The 24,303-nt window shown below is 59.0% G+C and overlaps 1 protein-coding gene and 1 long non-coding RNA gene across 2 annotated transcripts in view; one reads left to right on the forward strand and one right to left on the reverse strand.

Annotated features, from left to right (window-relative positions):
- Positions 1–24,303, reverse strand: part of LOC144456632 (uncharacterized) — a 469,008-nt gene that overhangs the window by 174,653 nt on the left and 270,052 nt on the right. The window lies entirely within an intron of this gene.
- Positions 434–15,269, forward strand: ADORA2A (adenosine A2a receptor). Its single transcript, XM_020977637.2, has 3 exons — positions 434–542; positions 11,187–11,838; positions 14,058–15,269. Exons 2-3 carry the CDS (start codon positions 11,501–11,503, stop codon positions 14,908–14,910), a joined length of 1,191 nt encoding a protein of 396 aa, XP_020833296.1. The 5' UTR covers positions 434–542; positions 11,187–11,500; the 3' UTR covers positions 14,911–15,269.

The following is a 24,303-nucleotide window of genomic DNA, read 5'->3' on the forward strand; positions in this document are numbered from 1 at the left end:
GCGTGGCACTGCTGCTGGGGTGGGGAATCGAGAGCTCAAAATTCCCTAAAGTCCAACGCAGCTCCAACCAGTCCCTTCCTCTGTGCCTCAGTTTCCCCCCTGTGTCCAGTGAGGATGCGAATCTCCTCCTGCCGGCTCGACTGGCAGGTTCCTAGGATGCTGGGCAGGGGGCCCGGAGCGCTTTGGGAGTTCTAGAGAGAGGGAGACCCAGCCTTGGAGGAAGATCCTCTAGCGCCTGGAGCCCCGCCAGACTTTGCTGCCCCATCCTCCGGGATGCCCGGAGGGGGAGCCGGAGAGCAGCTTTCAGAGCCTGGAGCCCAGAGCCCGAAGCCCAGGCGGGATAAGGGGTGGGGGGTGTCCTGGGGCGGGGCCCGGGGCGGGGCGAGGTGTAGCTCGGACCGGGGTCTGCAGGGGGCGCCCAAGGGCGGCGCGGGCTCCGCTCCGGGCGCGGCAGCTGCGGTCAGGGCTGCCGAGGACCAGGAGGAGGAAGCGGGCGCGGGCGGAGGCGGCTGCGGGGGCGGAGGAGGAGGCCTCCGGCTCAGGTCAGTGCACGAAGGGGCTGGGGCTGGGGCTGGGCCACCAGGGCCAGAGCTTCCTGGTCCCATCGCCCGCCCCGTCTAGCAGCTGCGGGGACCAGAGACCGGATTGACGGGGACGAACAGACGGGGCGGGCTGCTTGGACTGGGCGGGCGATGGGGCCGGGCCGGGGAAGGGTGAGGGGGGATGGGAAGGATGGGCTCCCCGTCCTATCCCTGCCCCACTTGGGGGCTGCGACGACTTCGGGATTGGGGAGCCCCGGGCCACATGAGGGAGGACTGCTCGGGGTCCCCCAGGCTGCCTCCCAGCAGCGGGGAGCCGGGCCGTCCGGAGCAGGGGGCGGCCGGGACTGAGTGAAGGACTTCTGGGCCGAGGAGACGGTGGCAGCAGTGGGACCCGCCGGGGTGGCCCTGGGGCTGGAGGACGCCAGCGACGGCTTAGGCTTGAGGGCTTGGGGGGAAGGGGTCTCGCCGCAGCCCTCCTGGCCCCAGGATACCTCGGCCAGCTTGGGACAGAAGGCCCCCGGTAGCTGCCGCCTTGCTAGCCGTCTCAGCCCCAAGGCTAGGAAAGCTAAGGGATGAGGGGGTGGGGGCAGGTGCGCTGGACCAGAGGCTCCGGACCTCTCGGTCTCCCGGCAGAGGGTTCTGGCTTCCCCCCTGAGCCGGCCCTGGGTATCCTGGAAACGGGCAGTGTCACTCCCGCCTGGGCATCTCTGTACCTCCTCCGCCCCGCCGTTCCCCCCCCCCCCGCCGCTTCCTCCCCCCATACCTCCTAGGACTCCTGGTGAGGGGGGGCGCCCTGGGAGGAGGCTTCGCACAACGGGACTCCAAGATGCAGGGGCGGGTGGGTGGGCACAGAGTGGAAATATGGGGGCTTGGAGCTAATGGCAACCGCAGTGGCTCTGGAGAGAGAGGGGGCCCCACCTAATCCCCCCTAGGGAGGTAGCCTGGCTTGCAAGGACCCCAAAGAGAGATGGGGAAAGGCGGGCAAAGCATCCTGACCTTTCAAACCCTGGACCCCTCCCCCCAACAAATTTCATGGGATCTGTCTAATGGGTCCACATTACCCGCTTTTTCCTAAGAAGGAACTGAGGCTCACCCAGGGATATGAGGAGATTGCCCTGGGAGAGTTGAACCTAGCCATGGGAGCTGCCCGGTTTGTGTGTGTGTGGGGGTGTCTGCTGAGAGGGAAGAGCTTAGGGTCTCTGGGAGGCCCTGACACTCACGGGGACCTAGGACCCTTGCCTCTGGGCCCAAGGGCAGGCTGGGATCACCCTGGAGAAGCAAGGGTCAGGGAGGACAGACAGAGACCATCCCCACCCCCTTCCCACTTCTTTGGGATCCTCCCCCAGCCCTCCCCCACTCCCCAGCTTTTCTGTACTCCAATGCAATTCTGCTGCACTAAAGCAGCAGGTATGTTAAGGGGAAGAGAGGGAGGGAGGCAACAGAGACACTTTCTAGGCTGGTGCTAGGTTCACTCACCACCACCACCACCTCCCAGGCCTATTTGGCCCTCTGGGCTGGAGAGTTGGGAGACTCACTCCCATTTCCAGCCTGAGCCTCAGTTTCCTGCTCTTTAGGTTGTCAGGGTGGGACTGGCTGGTCCCCAAATGCTTTCCTGCCTTGCTAGTTTGGGCAGGCCAGACCTTGAGGGGTCTGTTTCCTCAATGACAAGTGGTGGTGGTGGGGCAGCCAAGCCGCCAAGCCCCGAGCTAGACACGGAGTGAGCCCTCCTGCACCAGGGTCTAGGAGGTGTGTGCCAGGCTCCAATGATGGACAGATAGATGAATGAACAGGACAGACAGAACGAGTCAGTTCTCTTGGGAAGAGGGGAGCTTTTTGTCCAGATATGGGTGCAGGAAGTTGGATTCTAAGGGGGCCGGGACAGCATTCAGGCAGAAGAAGGAGGTGGGTGCCCGGTATCCAGCAGGGTTCAGGGCAGAAGCCTTCCTTCTCCAGAGTCCAGCCAGAGCCTCTGACAGCAGCCCGTTGGCTCCAGTGAAAGCCTGAGAAGGATTTGGGCTCCGACCACTTAGTCCATGGGGCAGCTCAGGGTGGGGTGGCAAGAGCCTAGCCAGTGAGGAGAGTGTAGGAGGACCTCAGAAGCATAGGAAGCAGTGGGAACAAAGGCTGGAAAGGAGGAAGGGGCCACAGCCAGCCCAGAGGGAGAGTGCAGAAGCTGGAGAGAGGCAGGGGGAGGGAGTCTGGAGGTGGAAGGGGAAGGGACGCAGACTCAGCTGGAGCAGGCAATGGGATGCGGTGGCAAGGGTCCGGCCCATGGCCAGTCGTGCGGGCCCGGAGCTTGGGAGAGAGGTCAAGGCTGGCGGCAGAGAGGGAAGAGGGGAGTCCTCAGACAGGCTCAGAGGGTGACAAGGTCAGGGGAGGAGAAAGAGGATGTGGGGCCTAAGATGGAGATGGGAAAGCACAACAGCAGAGGCAGGAGATGAGGGGGCTTTGAAGCAGAGGCAGGAGAGGATCAGGTGAAGGGGTGGCCAACAGCAGCACTCCGGACGAAGGGGGAAATGTTGGACCGAAGGAGGCCATGGTGGTGACCAGAAGGTCTCCAGGGAGCTTTGGAGGAGCAGCATCAGCGGAGGGGCTTCTCCTGGGGCCAAGCAGAGCAAGGCAAATCTTTCCTCCTCAGGACAGTCCTTTGGTACGTGAGCAAAACCATCATGGTTCTTCCCCACCCCCATCCCTTCAGTCCTCTCCAGGAGAAACATCCCTTCAACTCATCCTCATGTCACAGACTCCAGACCCTTCACTACTCTGATTGCCAGACCTCCTGTCCCCTCCCTAGGCCTGGAAACTCTGTCCCTGCCCATGCTTCCCGAGATGGCATTGGGTTTCTGATAGCCATATCACATTCTACTATCTCCTACTGAGCTTGTGGTCCCCTCAGACCCCCAGATCTTATGCAGAAGTCTAACTAGACCTCTCCCATCCTCCAACTTGGGAAGCATAAGCCATTGAGCCCTGTGGCTTATCTTCATGGACTCGGCCCAGTGCTTGAGTCTGCTGAGATCTTTTGGGATTCTGACTCTGTCGCTCATTATTTTATCAATCCCCCTCAGTTCATGAGTCTGTCATCCATGCTTTGCTCCATGTCATTGGATAAAAGTATTCAACAGCACAGATCCCTAGGGCTCTTCCCTGGAGACCTCCAGCCACACTGACACGGAACCTAGACAAACTCTGAGTGAAGTATGACTGTTCAGCCACCTCCAAGACCATCCATCCAGTTGTGCTACCTCTGGGGAGGGCGGGAACAGGGGGTCTGCACCTCTCCTCCACTTTGCCAAAGGCTGCCCGTCCCTTCAAGGTGCCAGATCAGCCACATGACAAGCTTTCATTAAGTTCAGACTGTGTTCCAGGTCTGGGTCCCGGGCTACATAGGAAAAACAAAATAAATGGTTGCTACCCCTGGGGAGCTCACAGAGGGGGCAACAAACCGCTATACACAGAGGGGAGCCTTTGAGGAAAAGGTGAGCAGTGTGGGACCAGCTGGAAAGGCAGCTTGGCACCAGGTGGTGAAGGGTTGGAATGTGGAAGGGAAAGAGCAGAGGTATCTCTATTTGCTCCTGGAGGCCATAGGGAGCCACTGGAGATTCGTAAGTGTGGAGTGACACGATCAGACCTGTGTGTTAGGGAGATCATTTTGGAGGCTGAATGAAGGATGGACTGGAGGGGGGACAGGCTGGAGACAGGCAGTGCCCCCGGGAGCTACTGCTATAGTGCAGATGTGGGGTGAAGAGGGGCTGCACCAGGGTTGGGGCAGAGTCAGAGAGAAGGGACCTGTTGGGAGAGATGCTGTGAAACAGCGAAATTGACAAAAGATGTAGCAGAGGTGAAATTGTGGAGGTGAAATTGACAGACCGTGGCACCATATTGGATCTGGGGGTGAGAGAGGGTGAGGAGCCCCCGATCACTACTGGGGTGTAGGAGGATGGGGGTGCCCATTCTCAGCAGCTTCAGTTTGGGGGCCCCTCTCCCATGCTTCACCAATGGCTCACCCAACCTTTTCTTTCCCGATGAGCTTATTTGATTCTGATCAAATAGGGTAATATTTTAAATGCACTTAGCCCAGTGCCTAGCACCTAGTAAGTACTCTCTTGATCAGTCTGCCCCACACACCCTTCCTACAGATGTTAGGGACTTTTCAAATGTTGGGTGGAGAAAGGGAGGAATTGGATTGTACTGGAGCTGGAGGAGCTGGGGAGGGAATGGCTGAGGGAGAAGGCAGCTAGGAAGGTTATTTTAGTGCTGGAGAAGGGGATGGAGAGGCAGAGACCAGAGAGACGGGCATATGTGGGGGTGGCTAGGGTGGCTTGCTGGGCAGAGGGCACAGGGGAAGGCTTAGGGTTGGGTTAACCCCACCAGAACCCATCACTCTGACCCTCTGTGGTCAGGTGAGTGTGTGGGGGAGGGAGCCGAGGGCAGTTCCATTACGAGGCCTCAGTCTCTGGGAGAAGCAGGGGTGTGCATTTAGGGCAGGGGCATCCCCGCTTGGTGACCTCCTGCCCACCTGGGGGCTGTGCCGAGGGGCAGACCGAACATCTCAGCACCTTAGCTTCTTATCGGTCACGTGGGCAGGGGGCTCAGGTGGGCATGGGCTCCTTTAAGAACAACACTGTACTTAGGATCCACCTTTGAGAGCTGAGGGGAGTGGGATTCAGAGACAGCAGGTGACTGTTCCAGAGTCACAGAGCTTATGATGTCAGAAGTAGGCTAGGAAGCCAGGCCCTCTGGCTCTGGTCACCGGGATTCCGTGGCCTCCTCTGTGAAACCGGTAGGAGATGGAGATGGATGGCCCCCTGAGGGTCCTTGTGGGATAACAGGGGTGGGGGGGTGGGGGGGTGGAGGGGGAAGGGCCCTAGCTAATGCCCTGGGAAGGCCAAAGACTGGGATGAGGGGCAGCTTATTTGGGGACAGACAGGCTGGGAGCAGGGGATCCTCCTCATGGCCAGAAGGCGCTTGCTCACCAGAGGGAGACCCCTGGGGGAGTGCAGAGCTCTCCTCCCTGGGCTGGGGGCCAGCCTGTTAGTGAGGCCTTGATAGGTGGGCCTGGGCTTCCACAGTCCCGTCTCCTGGCTAGAGAGCGTTTGCAGGGCTTCAGCCTTGGGCAGCAGCCTGACCCACCTTTCTAGACCCAGGCCGGAAGTCTCCGGGGCCAGACGGGCCCATGTTGTCCCCGACACTGTTGTCTCCCTTGTCTGTTTCCCATCCTCCCCCTACATCCTGCCTGTGGGTCTGGGCCCCTCCATTTGGCTTCCCATCCCATCCTTTGGGATTCCTGCCCTGAGCTAATCTGGGGGGCAAGGAGGAATACAGCAGAGCCTCCTTTCCTCCTTTGTAGAGTGGAGGCAATGATTCCTCCTTCACCGGCCCCACTCCAGGGTTTCTGTGAGGGAAGCCCTGGATCGTGAAGGAAGCAGGGGAAGTGAAGGGGGCAGTTCAGGGCCAGAGAGCAGCCAGGCTAAAGCAGGGCCAGCCTTCCAGGGCACCGGCTCCCGGAGCCGAGAGCACAGACTCTGGCAGGGGCCCCGGGCCAGGAGCCAAGCCAGGCCAGCGCTGACATTTGGGGCGGCCCAGAGCCAGAGCACCTGGCCCGCCTTCCATGCTCAGACCCAAACTTGCTATGGCATCTGGGGCGAGGTGCTGAGCCTCATTTTCCTTTTCTGTAGGTGTTGGGAGGATCCCATGAGATCCCAGAGGCTGCTATTGCCTCAGTTTCCACTGTTCTCCTGGGCTGTCCCTGCCCCAACTGGAGCTCTCATGGTCCAGGGATGGCAGCCTGCCACACTGGGGCTGGAGGGAGCAAGCTCCAGGACGGAGTGTTTTAATTAAAGGGCCAGAAGCCACTTCTATTGACTCGGCTGCATGTTTATGGGACCGTGTGGGTTCCCCCTCCTCACACTTCAAGCCTCCCCCCCAGCACCGGGCAGGGCTGCTCACCCGGGAAACGTCTCCGTGTTCATACTCAATTTCCTTTCTTAATCGGCGGTACGTGATTCAGGGATTAATTACTGAGAGAAAGCTTACCAGGGACCTGGCAGCCACCAGGCTGCCCTTTACCCACCTGTCCCCCCCAGGACAGGGGCAAAGATTAGGGACATGCCGGACTTGTCCTGGTGGCTTGCTTCCCTCTGGTCAAGGACCCCCACGTCCCTCACACCGCCTTCCCCCACCTCCATATGCCTAAGATAAAGTGCTGGGGGCGAGGGCTACCAGTCCCACCCTTGGGTCTGCCATTCTAGGCTCTTAAGCCTGTCTGGACCAAGGTCAAGGCTCTGATTGAAGCCAGGGGCCGGGGCTCTAGCTGGGGCTTCTCAGGGGTCCTGGGAACCAGGATTAGAGCTCATAGGTCTGTTTTTTTCCTCCAAGTCAGTCACCTCAGCTGTTCCTGTCTTGTCATGGGCACTGTCTCATATATGTCCCCGTTAACAGGAGTGCTCAGGGCAGGCAGGCGGACTGATGGCTAGGGGCTGAGGGTCCTCCTGAGGGCTGGACACCTTGGGACACTGGAAGTAGTGGCTTCCCCCACTGGGCTCTGGGCTCCAGGGCATGAGACACTTGTTCTCTCCTCAGAACCCAAAGCAACAAGGCCTGATGGGGGAAGCCAGGCTGGAGAAGAGCGGAGGGCAGACACCAGAAGAGGGGACCCCGTGCTCAAGGACCTGGGCTTCCTTCCTGAGCTTGGCCCCTGGAAGGGAAAGGGGAGTGAGGGGCCTCCCTGGGGAGATCTGGGGGGGGACTTAGAGGGTGTGAGGCAGAAGAGGGGAGGAGGGACCCAGCATGGGTGGGACATGAGAGCAGAAGCAGGACCAGAACTCACCCAGTCCACTTCCTACCTACTTGACAGGAGAGGAAACTGAGGCCTTGGAAGCTGTCACTAATTGTGTGTGGCTGAGGCAGTGGGCTGAGGAACCGTGAGATAAGTGTGCTGGAGGGGCATCCACATGGGGGCTGAAGTGCATGAGGGTGGGAAGTGGGGGAGGGGAGAAAAGGGCACGCTGACCCGGAGTCAGGCTCTGAGCTCACTGAGGTAGGGTGGGGAGGGTCCTCGGGCGCCCTGGAGCTCAGCAGAGGTGGCTACCAGGCTCTGGAGCAGCTGGTCCAGGTGGGCCCAGTGACCTCCAAGGAGGAGAGGTAGTTGGGAGGTTTGGGGGGGCAAAGGGGAGCAAGGCGCAGCCGGTGTGGAGGTGGCAGCCAGGGCGGAGCCCACACTGTGAGAGTCAGGACAGGAGCAGAGTGAAAGGCTGCACATGAAGGCGGGTTTGCTCCCTGGGGGCTGGTAGCTGTAGAGGGGGCTTTGGGGATTGAGAGGAATGTGATGCTGAGGAGGGAGAAGGCAGTGAGGGGACGGGGTAAACAAACAGGGTTTGAACAATGGCAGCTGGGGGGCTCTGGATCCCTGTGTGGGAAGGAATGTCAGCTAGGGGCAAGTAGGGCCTCGACGGCCTGTGGGGCTGCAGAGCCGGCAGGGAGGAGGGGGGCTGTATGGAGGGTCCTCCGCGGAGCCCCAGGTGGCTGCAGATGGCCACCGAGGCTGGATGACCTCTCTGACCACAGGGCCTCGGAGGGTCCAGTGATACTGGGCTTCCCCCCACCACAATAGCTGGCCACACAGGTCAGATGTGATTCCATTCCGCATTCTCAGGAGGAGAGCTGCACCCCCCCATCCCCCACAGTCTCTCCAGTCGTGCTCTTGGCCAGCAGGGGGACTTCCCCAGCCCCTCAGCCTCAGGAGGGAAGCCCTCTCACCCTTGCCTTAGTCCTTCAAGGCTCTGGGCAGCCTGAAATGCCACTATTAGGGCCCCATCTCACTGGCATGAGTGCAGTCCATCCCAGCCTGTTGGACCTTCTCACCCATCAAGTTGAAGGAAAGCACTACTGTGCCCAGCTCTGCCGATCCAGAGTGGCTGATCCAGCGGGCGATAAGGGGAGAGTGAGGAAACACCTGCAAACAGACATGGGTGGGTGGGGGAGTGGGAGGCAGGACTCCTGGACAATTGCTGGAGGGGGAGGTGGGGAAGGAAGGGAAGGAAGTGAAGGGGAAGGGGAGGGGGAAAAAGGGAGGAAGAGAAGGAAAGGGAGGGGAGGAGGGAAGGAGGGGAGACGGAGAAGGGGGAGAAGAGAAGGGGAGAAGGAGGAGAAGGGAAAACGGGGAGGGGAGGAGAGAGAATAGGAGGGGGAGAAAGGGAAGGGAAGAGGGGAGATGGAGAAGGGGAAATGGGGAGGGGAGGAAATGAAGAGGGCAGAGTGTGATCAGGGTCCTAAGTCCCAGGGTGGAGGATAGCCCTGCATGTGCAGTCCCTCAGTGCAGAGGGCAGAGTTGCCTCCTGCCTCCTTCCCTCCTGCTGGATGTCACTGTCAACTCCCACCTCCCTTCCCTGGCAGCTCACCTCCTGTAGAGGTTCTGAGGTTTCCCTGAACATCAGCACAGCCCCTCCACCAAGGACCCCTCCCCTAACTCCTACTGGCACTGGCAGGTAGGATCCAAAAAAGAGCAGTTGCTCTTTTTGTTTCTAAGGGTAACCATTGCAATTTACAGAGCCCCCATCAGTGTGCCTCCCCTTGACAATGAGCCAGAGGACTTGATTAGCTTTTGGGGGAAAAAAGCATTTACTCAAATGGCACAGCAGGAACAGCAGTTCCAAAGCATTTTCCCCAGAAGCCTGGGGTGCGCACTACTGCAAAGCCTACGAACCCAAGGAAGAAGGGTGGGTGTGGGTTTGGAGAAGAGTAGTGGTGAGGTGTGGTGCGCACAGAGAACACATGTTGCACGGCAGCTCACAGTGCTGGAACACCGGGGTCTCCTCTTCTTTTATTTCTCTGCTGAGGCCATGTGTTGGTGTTGAGGATGAAGGGCTCCTGCCAGGAGGGCTGCTTCTCTTCACGGCACATCGTCCCTGTGAGATGGGCAGCTTAGCTAGGCTCATTCCTTGTAGGGCATGATGTGTCTGCTGGATGGGCCAGTCTGTGAGGGGGCCAGCCTCAGTGGGTCACTCTGCTGCTGGCCTGGCTCTTTTCCTGGCCATGGGCTGGGCCAGGAAGGGTCCAAACAGGAGCTGAAGAGTGGGGCAGGAAGGCCAGCCTCCACTCACTGAGCTGGGCAGGGAATGCTGCCTGGCCACCGGGCGAGCGGGACAGGCTGCTCTTCCTCTGGGCTGGCTCTTTGTTGGGACGGTGACTCTGCTGGGCTGATTCTCTCCTCTCCCTTGGCTCCCTCTTGGTGGGCAGCCTTGGTCTCCCCCCATCCCTCTATGGCTTTGCTGCTATTTCTGTGCTCTTAGCCACAAAGGCAGTGACCCTTAGCATAGGATGGAGCCTCAGCTCTGAGATGTCTAGACCCTGGCATCTGAAGGTGCCTCCTGATTCCAAGCAGCTCCCTCAGTGTGGGACCCCACCCTCACTTAAGGCGATCAGGGAGGGAAGGAGCATTTAGTAAGCAACAACTGTGTGCCAGGCACTGTGCTAAGCACTTTACAAATATGATCTTATTTGGCCCTCCCAACAACACCGAAAAGGAAGTGCTGTTGTCATCCCCATTTTGAAGCTCAGGAAACAGGCACTGAGTGGCTGGCCCAGGGTAGTCCATTTGGGGTCTGATGCAGATGAGGAGAGGAGGACAGCTAGCTGGAGAAGGGTTGGGTCCTGGGGTGAGGCAGGTGTGGGCTCCGATGGCCTTCTCCGTAGGCCAGTAAGCTGCACCCCCTCCCACGGGCCTCTTCACAAAATGCCGGCACTTCCTTCTCTTTCATTCCACGCTGGCAGCCCTCGACGTGGCTGCAGTCTTCAGAGGCATCCCTGCCCGCTGGCACTGGGGTGTCACCCTAGGGGAAGCGGCATGGCCCAGGACCCGATTCCGGTGTGGTGACCATTTCCTAGGCCTCGCTGGGGAGGGACTGGATGCCCTCTCAGCCCCCCTCCCCGTTTTACAGAGGGTGACTCCCCGAGGTCCCAGAGTGCACTGGGCAGCACCCAGCTCTCCCGAGTCAGTCCAGAAGTCATGATGTGTGGGAGGCCTGGTAGGTTCATACGGGGCGGGAGGGGCAGGGAGTGCACAGGAAAGACCAGCCGGGGCCGACAGAAGGAAGCGCACCACCTACTTCTAGGCCCTTCTCGACCCCCGCTCTTGGTGCCGGACCTCTGGGCCACCCCCAGTCAGCTCCTCTGAAAGGGGGACGAGAGGGACCTTTCTGAGGGCGCGCAGGGGGCTTGGCCTGATCCTCTCTTGAGCTCCCAGCTTTCCCTGAGATTCTCTGATGTTAAGCTTCGCCTTGAAGCGTTGGTGGAGTGGGGCTGGGGAGAGCCCAGGTAGGGCTCTGCCTGCAGGAAGGAGCCTCCCCAGTGGGGGAAGGAGACCCTTAATGAAGGACAATGAATTTGCTTTGGATTCCTAAGCCGCCTGCCCTTGAGATACCCGGAGGCTTCTTGAGGTATCGTTCCTTGAGCATGGGGGCTGGCCGATCTGCCTGTATGTGTGTGATCCAACTGTGCCTTTCCCGTCTCTCTGGGAGGGAGCTATCCCACTGGTGTCTGAGGCCTGGCCAGCTGAGCCAGGGGGGCTGCCTCCGGGCCTCAGCCTTGTCCCTCCCTACGCCCGGCCCCTGGTTCCGATTTTCACGGGGGTGTCTTCTTTCCTAGGTTCCGACGTCACTCCAAGATAGAGTAGGGCTGCCATCACGTGAGGCCGCTCTTCTCCTGATGCTAAGGCCATGTGACCGGGAGGAATCTCTGCAGTGAGGACAGCCCTTCCCCCCTTCTTAATGCCGGCCCCCAGGAGCTGGGGAGCGGTCCAGGGGGGCTGGCACCTCAGGGCAGGCCAGAGCCCCCCAGAGCCTCTGCCCTCCGTAGCCCCCCAGCCTGTGACACCCCCGGCGCTGGGGCTGCAGCTATGGACCCGGAGCTGGCCTGGCCCTCGGTCTCTCTGAGCCGGCCCTCCCGCCCCTCCTGGCACCATGGCTCTCTCCATCTCCTGGGACGTGGTCTACATCGTGGTGGAAGTGGTCATTGCCGTGCTGGCAGTCTTGGGCAACGTGCTGGTGTGCTGGGCAGTCTCGATGAACACCAACCTGCAGAACGTCACCAACTACTTCGTGGTGTCCCTGGCGGCGGCCGACATTGCCGTGGGGGTGCTCGCCATCCCCTTCGCCATCACCATCAGCACTGGCTTCTGCGCGGCTTTTCACGGCTGCCTCTTCATAGCTTGCTTTGTGCTGGTCCTCACTCAAAGCTCCATCTTCAGCCTGTTGGCCATTGCCATCGACCGTTACATTGCCATCCGCATCCCCCTCAGGTGAGCTGTCCGCCGGCTTGGCCGATCCTGAGCCAAGGCCACTGGCCGAGCTTCCCCCGCAATCGTGCTGCCCTCTGCTTGCCCACAGGAGGTCAGGTGGTCAGAGCTGTGCCCCCTCCCTGGGCTGGGGACACTTCTTCTTACTTGGGCTCCCTGAAGACCATCGGTAGCTGGGGTTAGGGCTGGGCTAGGGCTGTGACCAGGGGCCGGCAGAGAATCCCAGACTCACAGAACCTCAAGATCAGAAAGGATCCTGAGGCCTTTAGTGTACAGGTGTGTCTCACTAAGAATCCCTTTCATGGCATCTGGGACAGGCAGGCAGGTCCAGCTTTTGCCTGAAGCCCTCCAGGGAGGGGCCATCACCAGCTCTTAGGGGAAGCCTGTTCCACACAGGGATGTGGATAGGAGGTTCTTACTGACACAGAGCCTAGACTGGTCTCTTTGTAGCTTCCCCCAAATGCTCCTGGGTCTGCCCCCTGGGGCCAGTCGGAACAAGGTGAATGCCCCCCTCTCCCGATGGACCTTCAGATACCTGAACACAGCTCTTGTGGGACCCTAGGCTAAATATTACCAACTTCAACTGATCTTCTCATGCTGACCCCACAAGGTCCTCCCCCAGCCTGGCTGTGTCCTCAGAACACTCTCCAACTCACTGGTGTCCTTCTTAAGCTGTGGTGCCCAGAAATGACCCCAGCACTCCAGGGAAGGCCTGACCAGGGCAGAGGATGGGGGGATGGATGCTCTGCTCTGTTCCAGGAAGCTCTGCACCTCTGAATGGGGCCCAGGAGCTGAGCCCAGGCCCTGGAGCTTTGGGGGCTGCCACATCCCACTGTTGGCTCCACTTCCTGTCCCCTCCACCCCCTAGATTTTTTTTCAGACAAACTGCTGCCTGCCTAACCAGGCCTTCCTCATCTTATACTTGAGAAGTTGATTGTTTAGACCCAAGTGTAAGGCTTTACACTTATTTCCATCTAATTCCAATACTCCAGTCTCTCAGGATACTTTTGGATCTGAATTTGTCACCCAGTGTTTAACTCTCTCCCCTGATTAGTGTTGTCTTCAAGTTGGCTAAACATGCCATTTCTGCCTTTATCTAAGTCATTGATTTATCCAAGCCTTGTGCTAAGCACAGATTCTTAGGACACGCCATCAGAAACCTCCTGCCCTGCTGACACTGAATTATTAACAGGTACTCTTTGAGACTGGCCATCCAAACAATTCTGAATCCTTGTATTATCAGCTAGTCCTCATCTCTTAATCTTCTCCCCAAGAACAGTAGGAGCTACTTTATCTAAAGCTTTGCTAAAATTGAGGTAAATCTAACCCCAGCATTTGCCCCATCTGCTAGGTTCATCATTCTGGCCAACCAGGGAATGGGCTAAGTCTGGCATAACCTGTGCTTGCTGAGCCAGCCAGGCCGGCTCTTTGCAAGTCTTTAATGAGCTACTCTAGAATTTTCCTAGGAGTAAAAGCCAAGGTCACAGAACTAGAGTTCAAATTCTGTTCTCTTCCCCTTAAAGATAAAATCAGGATAGTCTTCTAGCCTTACCCAGAACTACAGAATTGGAGATTTGATAAGGATCCCAGTGGTCTCTAGTCAACCCTGACCCACAGAGAATCCCACATGACAACCTTCCCACTGCAGTTTAGCATGTCTCTCATCCTTCCCTGATGGGCACAGTGATCCTATCTGCCCATTCTTCCAAACCCTCTCATCTTTGTCCAGGCTGTGCCCCCAGCCTGGCATATTCTTCCTCCTCAGCTCTGGTTCACAGAATCTTAGTCACTGCAATCCCTTCCTCACCTGTGCTGGATCTCGGGCTTTATTCCTCGGGATGCATGTTCCCTTGGGTCCCGCAGGAGGACGTCAGCTCCCTGGGGGCAGGGTCTGTCCAGCTTGTGTGGTCTCTGTTTCCCTGGCACCCAGCACTGGACAGGGCAAGATCAGACAGTACATCGAATCAACACCGGTGATGGAGGCAGACAAGATGTGTACTTGGGGAAGGGGGGGGGGCAGCATCCCAAACAGAAGCAGAGGCTCTTTGCCCTCAAGGAGCCGATGGTCCAAAGCCTAGGGTTTATGGCTGGCTTGGCAGTGGAAACTGAGGCCCAGAGAGAAGGGTGTCTGGCCCCACCCGGTAGCCAGATGCGGGCTCCTTGCTCCTCCTCACTGGCCTTACCTCCCCTGGCCATCCTGACCTCCCCTTCTTCCTCCCCAGGTACAACGGCTTGGTGACCGGCACACGGGCCAAGGGCATCATTGCCATCTGCTGGGTGTTGTCCTTCATCATCGGCCTGACGCCCATGCTGGGCTGGAGCCGGTGCGTGGAGGCCGCAGTGGTGGGCAATAGCTCCGAGCCCCCGCACTGCAGCGCGGGCCAGATGCCCTGCCTCTTTGAGGCGGTGGTCCCCATGGACTACATGGTCTACTACAACTTCTTTGCGTGTGTGCTGCTGCCTCTGCTGCTCATGTTGGCCATATACCTGCGCATCTTCATGGCGGCCCGGAGACAGCTGAAGCAGATGGACAGCAAGCCAGCAGCCGGGGAGCGCTCCCGCTCCACGCTGCAGAAGGAGGTGCACGCGGCCAAGTCGCTGGCCATCATCGTAGGCCTCTTCGCCATCTGCTGGCTGCCCCTTCACATCATCAACTGCTTCACCCTCTTCTGCCCAGAGTGCCCTCACGCACCCCCCTGGCTCATGTACCTGGCCATTGTCCTCTCGCACACCAACTCCGTGGTGAACCCCCTCATCTACGCCTACCGCATCCGCGAGTTCCGGCACACCTTCCGCAAGATCCTCCGCAGCCACGTGACCCGGGCCGCCACCCCACACGGCCGGGACTGCGTCCAGGGCCAGGAGCGCATTAGCCTCCGGCTCAACGGGCACGGAGCTGGCATCTGGACCAATGGCGGCACGCCCCGCCCGAGCAGGGCAGCCGCAGCCCTGGAGCCCGAGGACTCGAGAGACAGCCGTGGCTTCCAGGACGTGGAGCTCCTGAGCCTGGAGCTCCCGGGGTCTCACCCCACAAGCCCTGGCCTGGAGGGGCCCCCACCAGCCGGCATCTCCTGACATTGGCCGTGGATTTGGCTGAAAGAGAATCTTTGACCCTCTGGTGGCCAGAGGAGAAGTGGGTCTGCATCCCAGGAGGAGGTCTGGCCTGGATGGGGGGTGCCCAGCTAGGGACTGGGGGACCTTCCTCCTGAGCCAGCCCGGCTCTTGGCCACCACCGGACAATGTGTCCTGCCTCAGTGACCCAGAGTGGGCCTGGGGAGCAGGGAGCTGGGAGGCCTTCAGGAGGAGGTGGACTGAGGGGAGGACCCCCCAGAGTGCTTTCTGGCTCCTGGCTGCCCTCCTGGGTGCCTCTGGTCCTGCAGCAGAGGTGGCCCTGGCCCTGGCCCTCAGGCGGAGGGGCTGGGAGGGAGTGGGCAGGGGTGGGCAGGGGAGTGCATGGGGAGGCCAGGCTGGCCCTGGGTCTGTGGAGTTGGGGGCTGACCAGCTCCCGGGAACTTCTGTCTGTCTTAATAGCCACTGGTAATGTTTGTTTAGAGAGACAATTAAATGGGACTGTGTGACATTGTGGTATGTGTGTCTGTGCCCAGCTTGGCCACTCTGCACCCTTCGCTCACCTGGAGGCAGCCAGCCCCTGAACCCCCACTGCCCACTCCGTCCTCGCTGGCTGGGAACCTGCCACATTTAGGGCATTCTGTGAGAAGTGCCAGGGCCAGAGGCCAGAAGAAGCAGACCCAGCCCTGGGTGGGCAGACAGTACTTCTCTTCGTGCCCGGTTCTGGGCTTTTGGGCCCTCAGGGAAGAGGGCTTTGGGGCCTTTGGCCCACCTTTCCACTACCCTCCAGTCTGTCTAAAGACCTCCTAGAGACCCTGAGCTTCCCTAGAGGCATGAAGGGACTGCTGGGGGAGAACAGAGGGGCAGCTTTGCCCCCTGCCATCCTAACAGAAATCCTGAGCGTCCTAAAAGCCCTTCGGAGCTCATGTGGCCATTTGCAGAGAGACTGCTGGTAGTGCCCCTGCCTCTGAATCACACCAGGAAGCCTGGGCTCTCCCTGGGGCTCTGTGGCAGGGATGAAGCTGAGTCCCAGGCAGAGCCCTGGCATCCTTCCCTCCATGGTCACCCCAGCAAGCTTTGGGGAAGCTTTTGGGACTTCCTAGGAGGTGGGAGCCACGCCTTTTCTCCCTGATCGCAGCCTGCACCTATGGTAGTGTGGCTCACACTTCTCCAGACTTGTCCTGCCATGGAGAGGGCAGCCAAAGAGAGAATTCCCGAGCAGCTGTGGCCACAGTCCCCGGTTCTGCCGGTTATCACATCCTCTGGGACTTTGACAGGGCCCAGTCACTTTGCTACTATGGGGATCAGTTTCCTCATCTGTAAAATGGGGGATGACCTCTCCTTTTGGCTCTTGACTTTGGCTGGATGGGCTTCTGTGGGGCCCAGAATCTGCCAGATGCTGTGTGGTGGCCCCTCAGAGATCCCCTCACCATGGCTTTTCCCATCCCATCTCTGCCGTTGTCTCCCCTCATAGGAAGAATGGAGTCTGCCTAGGGAGCCAGAGGAGAACAGTGGACCACTTAATGACTGTGGCCAATCACAGTGCATGGTTATGTGGCGCTGGAACCGGGGGCCGAGAGCTTCAGAAATCTCTCGTTTGAGCCCGGGAGGTAGATGCTCCATGATTCTCCCTGTTTCATAGATGGGGAGAATGAGGCCGAGATCGAGTGAGTTGCTCAGGGTCACACAGCTGGTGAGCAGTAAGAACAGCAATAATGCTAAGTGAACAAGGCAAGCCCGCGCTGTTATTAGTCACCTACTGTGTTCCCGGGGCTGTGCTCACTAAACCTGGGGTAGGAAGGCTGGTGCAGGGAGAATACCGCCAGCCCCCCCCCCCCTTCCTTGGGGAGCTGAGGCCTGAGGGGCACAGAAGCCACAGCCACAGGGCCAGCCCAATCCACAAGGATCTCCCCCAGCTCCTCCCTGGACCCCAGGGTTTCCCTCACCAGTCTCAAGATGGGCCTATGATACCAGGGGCTGCTTGTCTCCAGGGCCCTTCCCTGGGCTCCAGCCTTAACCCTGGTCCCCTCCCCACCCTCTGGAGGGCCCCCCTCTGCTTCCTATAGGACCAGGCAGTGAAGCAGCTCAGATGGCTCTGGGACCCAGGGGAGGGGGCTGCACTGACCTTTACTCTGCCAATCATGGAGGGGGGCGGGGAGGGTGCTGGGGCTTACTGACACCCTTCATCTCACCAAATTATCAGATGCTTCTGGGAGGCGGGAGGGAGGTGGGGGACCGAGGCCCACATGAGGGAAATCACACAGTCTGAAGTGATGGCAGAGTTGGGAAGGATACCTGATCTCCATACCACATGGGGAAACTGAGGCCCAGATGTAGGAGGGCTTGGCCCAAGTTTCCAGAGCTAGTGAGGGCCAGAAGCAGGACTGGAAGCCAGGGCCCATCATACCCTCTCCGAGGTCTTTCCTCCATACTGAAATGAGGGCCTGGAAATGTACCCTGAGCGCTCCCTGGGCAGCTTGGGAGAACCTGGAAGACTCACCTGGTCCTGCCCTAGGCTGAGCTGCCTTTAAGCTGGCTGTGACTCCAGGTATGGGGCGCTTCACAGGCCAGACAGACAGCAAACAGCTATTAAGCCCCTGCCAAGCGCCAGGCACCATGCCATGGCACCATATTGGGTATGGCGCCTGAGAGATAGTGAGGATTTTAGGATGACCCTGAGCTGGGAGCCTGGGGGCCAGGGAGGACAGTGATAGTGAAGGTAGGAGGCAGGGAGGGCTGGGGGAGAAAGGTCAAGTTCTGTTTTGAACATGTCTAGTTTCAGATGTCCACTGGACTGATGTCCACTTGGAGATGTCTGGAGGTCAGCAAAGAGGTCAGGCCATGACAGGTAGATTTGAGAATAATCAGCATAGAGAAGGTCATTCAATCCATGGGAGACAGCAGTGGGACAGAGGGAGAAGGGCAGAGGGCCCCAGACAGAGCCCTGGGGGATGCCTGTGGTGAGAGAGGGCCTGATCTGGGGAAGGACGGAGCCAGAGAAGCATCCAGTGGTCAGAGGGGGAGGAAGAGAACCAGGACAGTGTGTGTGTGTGGGGTGTCCCAAAAACCCAGAGAGAGGAGAGTGTCCAGGAGGAGGGGGTGGCCCCCACTGTCCCAGGCTGCAGAGGCCAAGGAGGCTGAGGTGGAAATGAGGCTGTTGGGTTTGGCAGCTAAGAGCTGCTCGGTCACTTTGGAGAGGGCTGGTTTTAGTGGAATGATGAGGTCAGAAGCCAGAGTAAGGGGTAAAGAAGAGAGGAGAGAAGAGGGGGGCAGACCTGGGGAGCCAGTGGGCCTGGGGGGAAACCTGGGGACCGGATCTGCCCTGGGGAGCCCCCCCCACACCTCTCCAGCACTGTCCAGTTGCCCTGTCCCCACTGGTGGCCTGTCCATCAAAAGGAGAGCTCTCTCTGTAGGCTCAGGGCCTGGCACAGGAAGAGATTAAGCAGGGCCCTTGGGCTCCCTGGCTCCATGGGTCTCTTTCTTGGGGCATTACAAGGACGCAGGGCACAGAAGGGAGAAGGTGATTAAGGGCTCACCTCCTGCCAGTGGGTCTGGGGAAGCTGGGTCAGTGACCTGTGGGGTCCAGGACCCTGCTTTGGGCCCCAGCAGCCTCCTTCAGCCCCCCAAGGCCTCCCCTCCTGCCAGTGGGTCTGGGGGGGGGCTGGGTCAGTGACCTCTGGGGTCCAGGACCCTGCCTTGGGTCGCCAAGCAGACCCTCTTCAACTCCCCCTCCCCCAGTGTGCTGGGCCCTGCCTGGGGCTGGCACGTGGTTCCATCCAACCACAAGCCCATTCTCCCCCCACCCCCCAATTGGAGGCAATTTTCCAGTTAAAATGTTGTCAGTGACTGTCACGCTTTGATCTTTCTTTGTGCTGCTCCAAGACACCCACTCACAGGTGGGGGAAGGAGGAAGGAGAAGGTGGGGGGTGGGGTCCCAGAACCACCTCCAGCTGGAGGGTGCCTGGCATCATCCCAGCATCCCTGGGCCAAGGACCTGAGCTCACTGGCCCCCCCAGCACCCCCACCCTGGATGTAGTCCCCTCTAGTCATGGAGAGCTCAGCACCTTTCCAGGTCAGAGATCAGGTCCAGCCTCCTGGACCTCACTGGCCCAGATCGGCTGCTTTGGCCCACTTCCCCCCAACCCCATGTCTTCTGGTTCTGCCCTATGAGATATGGGGGTCAACTGAACAGATACAGGAATGAAGGCCAGTGCAATTTTGGAAATCTGGAAGCTGCACCAGCACCCCTAGGCAGCCCAGCCAGCCTAGAGCTCCCTCCCTGTGGGCATCTGCATTCTAGCCAGGGCTTTGGGCTGGCCTTTCTGGATATGTAGGCCCTGGCTGGTAAGGCTAGCAGAACACTGGCAAAACACCCTCTGCCCCAGGACAAGCTGGACCTGAGACAATGTGCCCATTGCCCAGATGAGGAAAATGCAGGTCAGAGTAAGCTAATGCCTTGCCCAAGGTCACCTGGTGTCAGGGACAGCAGGTGCCAGAGGCAGCCAGGCAGACTGGCTGGCGTTGTGCCAGGGAGGAAGCCACTGGGCTACCCAGCCAGAGACCAAGAGGGGGGAACCTTGGTGGGTGGAGGAGGGGCTTCTGCCCTCCCTTCCCCCACCCACGCACCAGCTCTGAGGGGACTTCAGGCAGGCTAGCCCCAGCTTTCCCGATTTGTGTTGGGGTTCAGGCTTCCCCCCTCACCCAAGCATTCTGGACCCCAAAGCTGCTGTTCTGTGGGGGCCAGCCATGACTGAGGACCCACTCCACCCATGGGGATAGGTCCCCCAACTTGTGGAGAGGCTGAGGAGATCTTCCCTGGGGGGGGGTCATGTGACTTTTGCAAGGCCTGAGCCTGACCATCCAGGGGAGGGCAGGGAGGGGCAAGGAGTACTGTTGTGCCCAGCATTCGAGGGTTCAGTGCTGAGGACAAGAATGCTGGTCCTCTGGGTGTGGATTGTGAGAGGTAGATTTGGGGGGCCCTTTCCTGAACAGAGTGGCCCTGGTCCCCTTGGAATGGGGGTGGGCCACAGAAAGCTCTGAGCCTGAGGAAGGGCCCCAGAAAGCCAAGCCCTCCCTCTCCCCCCAGCCCTGAGACTTCCTGCCCCTCCCCCCTTTGCTCCCTTCCTGGCCTGGCTAGCCTGTGTTTTCTCAGGCTATTTGTGGCCGAAGCTCACAGCTGAGGCCTCTCAGGCCCCCGGGGCTTAGGATTATTCAATTACCCCATTAGGAAGCCTGTCCTTCCTGCCCAGTCACTGAAGCATCCATCTCCCATAGGGGCTGCTGGCAGGCCTGCCTGGGGGAGGGGGGCCGCCTGCTCTGCCACCTTCAGTACTGCCCACAGACCCTCTCAGCACTCCTCCGGCCCCCCAGGGTGCCCAGTGCCGAGGCTGGACTGGTGCCTGAGGACTGGGAGGGCTGGAACTCCCTGGGGGCTTCTGCAGTCTGGGAGAAATGCCATGGCTGGGAAAAACAGGCTGATCTTGTGAGTTAGTAAGGGACAGGCAGAGCTCCCACGCCAGAGACTGGGAGGGTCCAGAGGGTCCCTGCAGAGTCGAGGGAGCATCAGCAGAGGAAACCTTCCAGCATGATCTGGGAGCCCACTGTGCCTCCTTGGGATCGTAGCTTTAAGCAGGAAAGGGCCTTAGGGACCTCTGAGTCTGCTCACAACACTTTGCAGGGAAGGAAACTGAGGCACAGCTAGCGAAGTGTCTGAGGTTGGATTTGAACACAGGTCTTCTGACTCTTGGCCTGGTACTCAATTCTGGCACAACCTCCTGGTCTGGAGGAGGCTGGAGACAGAGAAGGAATGATGAGAGAGGTGGGAGGAGAACCAGAAGAAAGAGAGAGAGAGAGAGAGAGAGAGAGAGAGAGAGAGAGGAGAGAGAGAGAGAGAGACAGAGAGAGAGAGACAGAGAGAGAGAGACAGAGAGAGAGAGAGAGAGACACAGAGAGAGAGAGACAGAGAGAGACAGAGAGAGAGACAGAGAGAGAGACAGAGAGAGAGACAGAGAGACAGAGACAGAGAGACAGAGAAAGACACAGAGACAGAGACAGAGAGAGACAAGAGAGATAGAGAGACAAAGACAGAGACAGAGAGACAGAAAGACAAAGAGACAGAGAGACAGAAAAAGACAAAGACAGAGACAGAGACAGAACTCAGAGAGACAGAGACAGAGACAGAAAGACAGAGAGAGAGACAGAGACAAGAAAGACAGAGACAGACAAGAGAGACAGAGAGATAGAACAGAGAGACAGAGACAGAGACAGAAAGACAAAGAGGCACAGAGACAGAGAGATAAACACAGAGAGAGACAGAGAAAGAGAGAAAGACAGAGACAAAGGGACAGAGAGAGACAAAGAGAGAGAGAGAGAGAGAGAGAGAGAGAGAGAGAGAGAGAGAAAGACAGAGAAAGGAGGGGAGGGGGGAGGAGAGAGCAGAGGCTGCAGAGAGGCCAAGGAGGATGAAGATGAAGAAAAGCCCTTTGGATTGGGCAACTAAGAAGCTGTTGGTGACTTTGGAGAGGGCACTTTTGGTGGACTGAGGTCAGAAATCAGACTACAGATCACTAAGAAAGCATGAGCTGAAAGCAAGCCCCGGGTGTAGACACCTTTTTCCTGAAGCTTAGCTACAAAGGGCAGAAGAGACACAGGACCAGTCAGGGGCTGCAGGGATCTTGGGAGGGTGTTTGGAGGATGGGGGAGGCCTGTGTGTGTTTGGAGGCAGGCAGGAGGAGCCAGGAGGGGGGAGACAGAGAAGAGAAGCTGGGGGAGGGGGAGCAGAGAAGAGAAGGGCTGGCCTGGAATCTCTCATGCAGGTGGCTGGGGCACCTGGGCAAGGAGAAGGCCTGCTTCTTTGTGGAAGACCGTCCGACCCTCTCATTATTCCATGGAGGAAGCTGAGGTCCAGAGGCAGTAGGGACTGTCCCAAGGTCACCCAGGAAGGAAGTAGCAGGGCTAAGCTTTTCCTCCACAGCTGGGGAGGGAGGAAGGATGATGGAGGCTGTAGAGCAGAGGCCCAGGAAGGGCCAGGGGCTGGCTTGAAGCCACTCGCCAGATCGCCTCAGGCAGTCTCCTCTGAGAAAAGGAGCAAGGGGACAGTGGCCCCGAGGGCATCTGGACAGTGCCAACCTCCATGGCCATGCCAGGCTGGGCTCTGCCCTGGAGCTCTGTCCAGAGACCTGAGTTTGAATCCTGCCTCTGGCCCTTGCTAGCTGTGTGCCCCAGTCCCATTATTTCCCCCTCCTCAGCCTCAGTTTCCTCATCTGTACTATGGGGACAATCAGATCGGTGGTCCCTGCTTTTGTGAATGCTCCATAAACGCTGGACACCTCCAGGGTTGGCTTATGGCTCAGAGGAGACCGTGGAGGTAAGACAGGCTGGCTGACTGTGCCAGCCATCACAGCTGGGACACAGGTGGCACCCTTGTACAGGAGAGGGCCCTTTGCCAACCTGAAGGGTTATGTCAACATTAGCATATGGGTGGGCCCAGGGCCAGAGCTGGTGTGAAGCCCCATCCCCTGGAAGCACCCTCCTGGACTGGGGATGGGAAAGGAAGGGAGAGGAGCAGGAAGCAGGAGTGGCAGGGACACGAGGGCCTGGCCCAGGGAGCCACAGCTGGCAAGAGCTCCTGTCAGACTGTGCCCCTCGTTTCCTGACTTACAAAGAAGTAAGAGGCCCATGGAAGTGTTGGGAAACATGCCAGCCAGGATGGCACAAGGGGCACTACCAGCAGAGGACTCTGGCCTGCCGGCCTGCACGAGCCACCCTCCCAACCCCCATCTGGCCAGCAGACTTTGGACCTGACTGTTCCGCTCTGACAGAGTGCGAGGAATTAGCTTGCCTCTTCCCGCCTCCACCCCTGAGCCTGGGCCAGTGGGCAGAAGGCAGAGGGTGAGAGTTCCAACCCAGATGTGGGGTCTGCCTGCATGGAAGCCAGGGAGGCTGAGTGCATTTCACTGCCCCTGCCAGAATTCTAGGGACTTCTCAGGCTATGTGAGCTGGGGGCAAGCCCTGGCCAGGGAGACCCCTCTGGGCCCGACCTGGGTGGGCGTAGAGTAGGAAGGGACCTCAGCAGCCAGGAGTCTGATCCAGACTCACTATTGCCCAGCCTTTCCTTGCACACCTCCAGGGACGGGGAGCTCACTATCGCTCAAGGCAATCCTTCCTCCCGGGACCTTCCTTACATCCAGCATAAATGGCCCCCTGAGCCAGAGCCAGGCTGATCCCTCTTCCTTCTGAGACTTGAACCCAGCTTTCCTGTCTCCCCATTCTTCTCTCCCCTCTTCAATCCCACAAGCACTCACACATGGTTCACTCCTTCAGCACCTGCACCTGCTGGGCAGCGATCCAAAGACAAAAGGAAGTAGCTCTTGCCCTTCTGGCCCTTCAGCATGTGGATACAAAGTGTCCGAACAGAGATACTAAGTAATTCCTAGGGGAGGCATCAGTACCCAGGGAGGAGAGGTGAAAGGTTGTTACCTTGTGTGGGGGCCAGAGCTGACCTGGGGACAAAGCTTGGGGCTCCAGGAGTTAGCAGGCAGGAGGGATGGGTCACAGCCTGGGCAAAGGCACAGAGATGGGAAAGGGAACACGGAAGTCAGGGAATACCTGGTCTGGTTTGAATGTCCTTGAGTCTTGGAAGAGGAGGAGGAGGAGGGAGGGGAGGAAGAAGAGGAGGGAGGGGAAGGAAGAGGAGGAGGAGGAGGAGGAGGAGGAAGGGGGAGGAGGAGGAGGAGGAGGAGAAGAAAGAGGTAATCAACCTGGGAACCTAAGCCCAGGTCAGGAAGGGCTTTGAATGCCAAAGTGCAGGGCCTTAGGTGCTTAATCAGTGTTGAGTGCCTGGCTCTGTCTGTCCTGCCGTGCCTCCCTGCCCCTGTCCCTACCCCTCCTCTTCTTGAAGGAGGTTAGTAGCCAGGATGCCACAAGCCTGGAAGGGGCCGAAGGGAGATGAACCCAGGCCCAGCTCAGGGGAACTCTGGGGGGAGGGGGTCAGGTTGTCCCGCTGGCTGCTGTGTGCCCTGGCGCTGGTCACTTGTAGTCTCTGTTCTAGGGCAGGGAGGAGCTGAAGGGGGGCAGGGCAGCACCGCTCTGGGAGGGCTAAGACAGCTCAGGTTTTACCCAGCCTGGGATTTAGAATGCCCTCCTCCCCCTCCTGAGCCTGAGGCCAGGATCATTGCCTTGGACTCTGCCTAGCTCTGTGACCTTGGGCAAGAGCCCACCCCTCCCTGAAGTCAGTCACCTTGTCTGTCCAGCCTGGGCTGCTCAGGGGCCCCAAAAGGACAGTGATGCTCTGCCTTTTGTCCCAAACTCTCCTGCACAGCTAATTCTGCCCATCTTAGAGGCAGAGCCACTGAGCCCCAGGAGGCTTGGTCCTGGGCACCTAGCAAAGCAATGTCAGAG

This window comes from Phascolarctos cinereus, unplaced genomic scaffold (genome assembly GCF_003287225.1).
Source record: "Phascolarctos cinereus isolate Bilbo 61053 unplaced genomic scaffold, phaCin_HiC Scaffold_4;HRSCAF=312, whole genome shotgun sequence".
Taxonomy (NCBI): domain Eukaryota; kingdom Metazoa; phylum Chordata; class Mammalia; order Diprotodontia; family Phascolarctidae; genus Phascolarctos; species Phascolarctos cinereus.

Excerpts from the sequence above, each read along its gene's own strand:
- ADORA2A (XM_020977637.2), top strand. The coding sequence starts at position 11,501 with ATGGCTCTCTCCATCTCCTGGGACGTGGTCTACATCGTGGTGGAAGTG. Across the intron at positions 11,839-14,057 it reads GCCATCCGCATCCCCCTCAG|GTACAACGGCTTGGTGACCG; the intron begins GTGAGCTGTCCG and ends CTTCCTCCCCAG.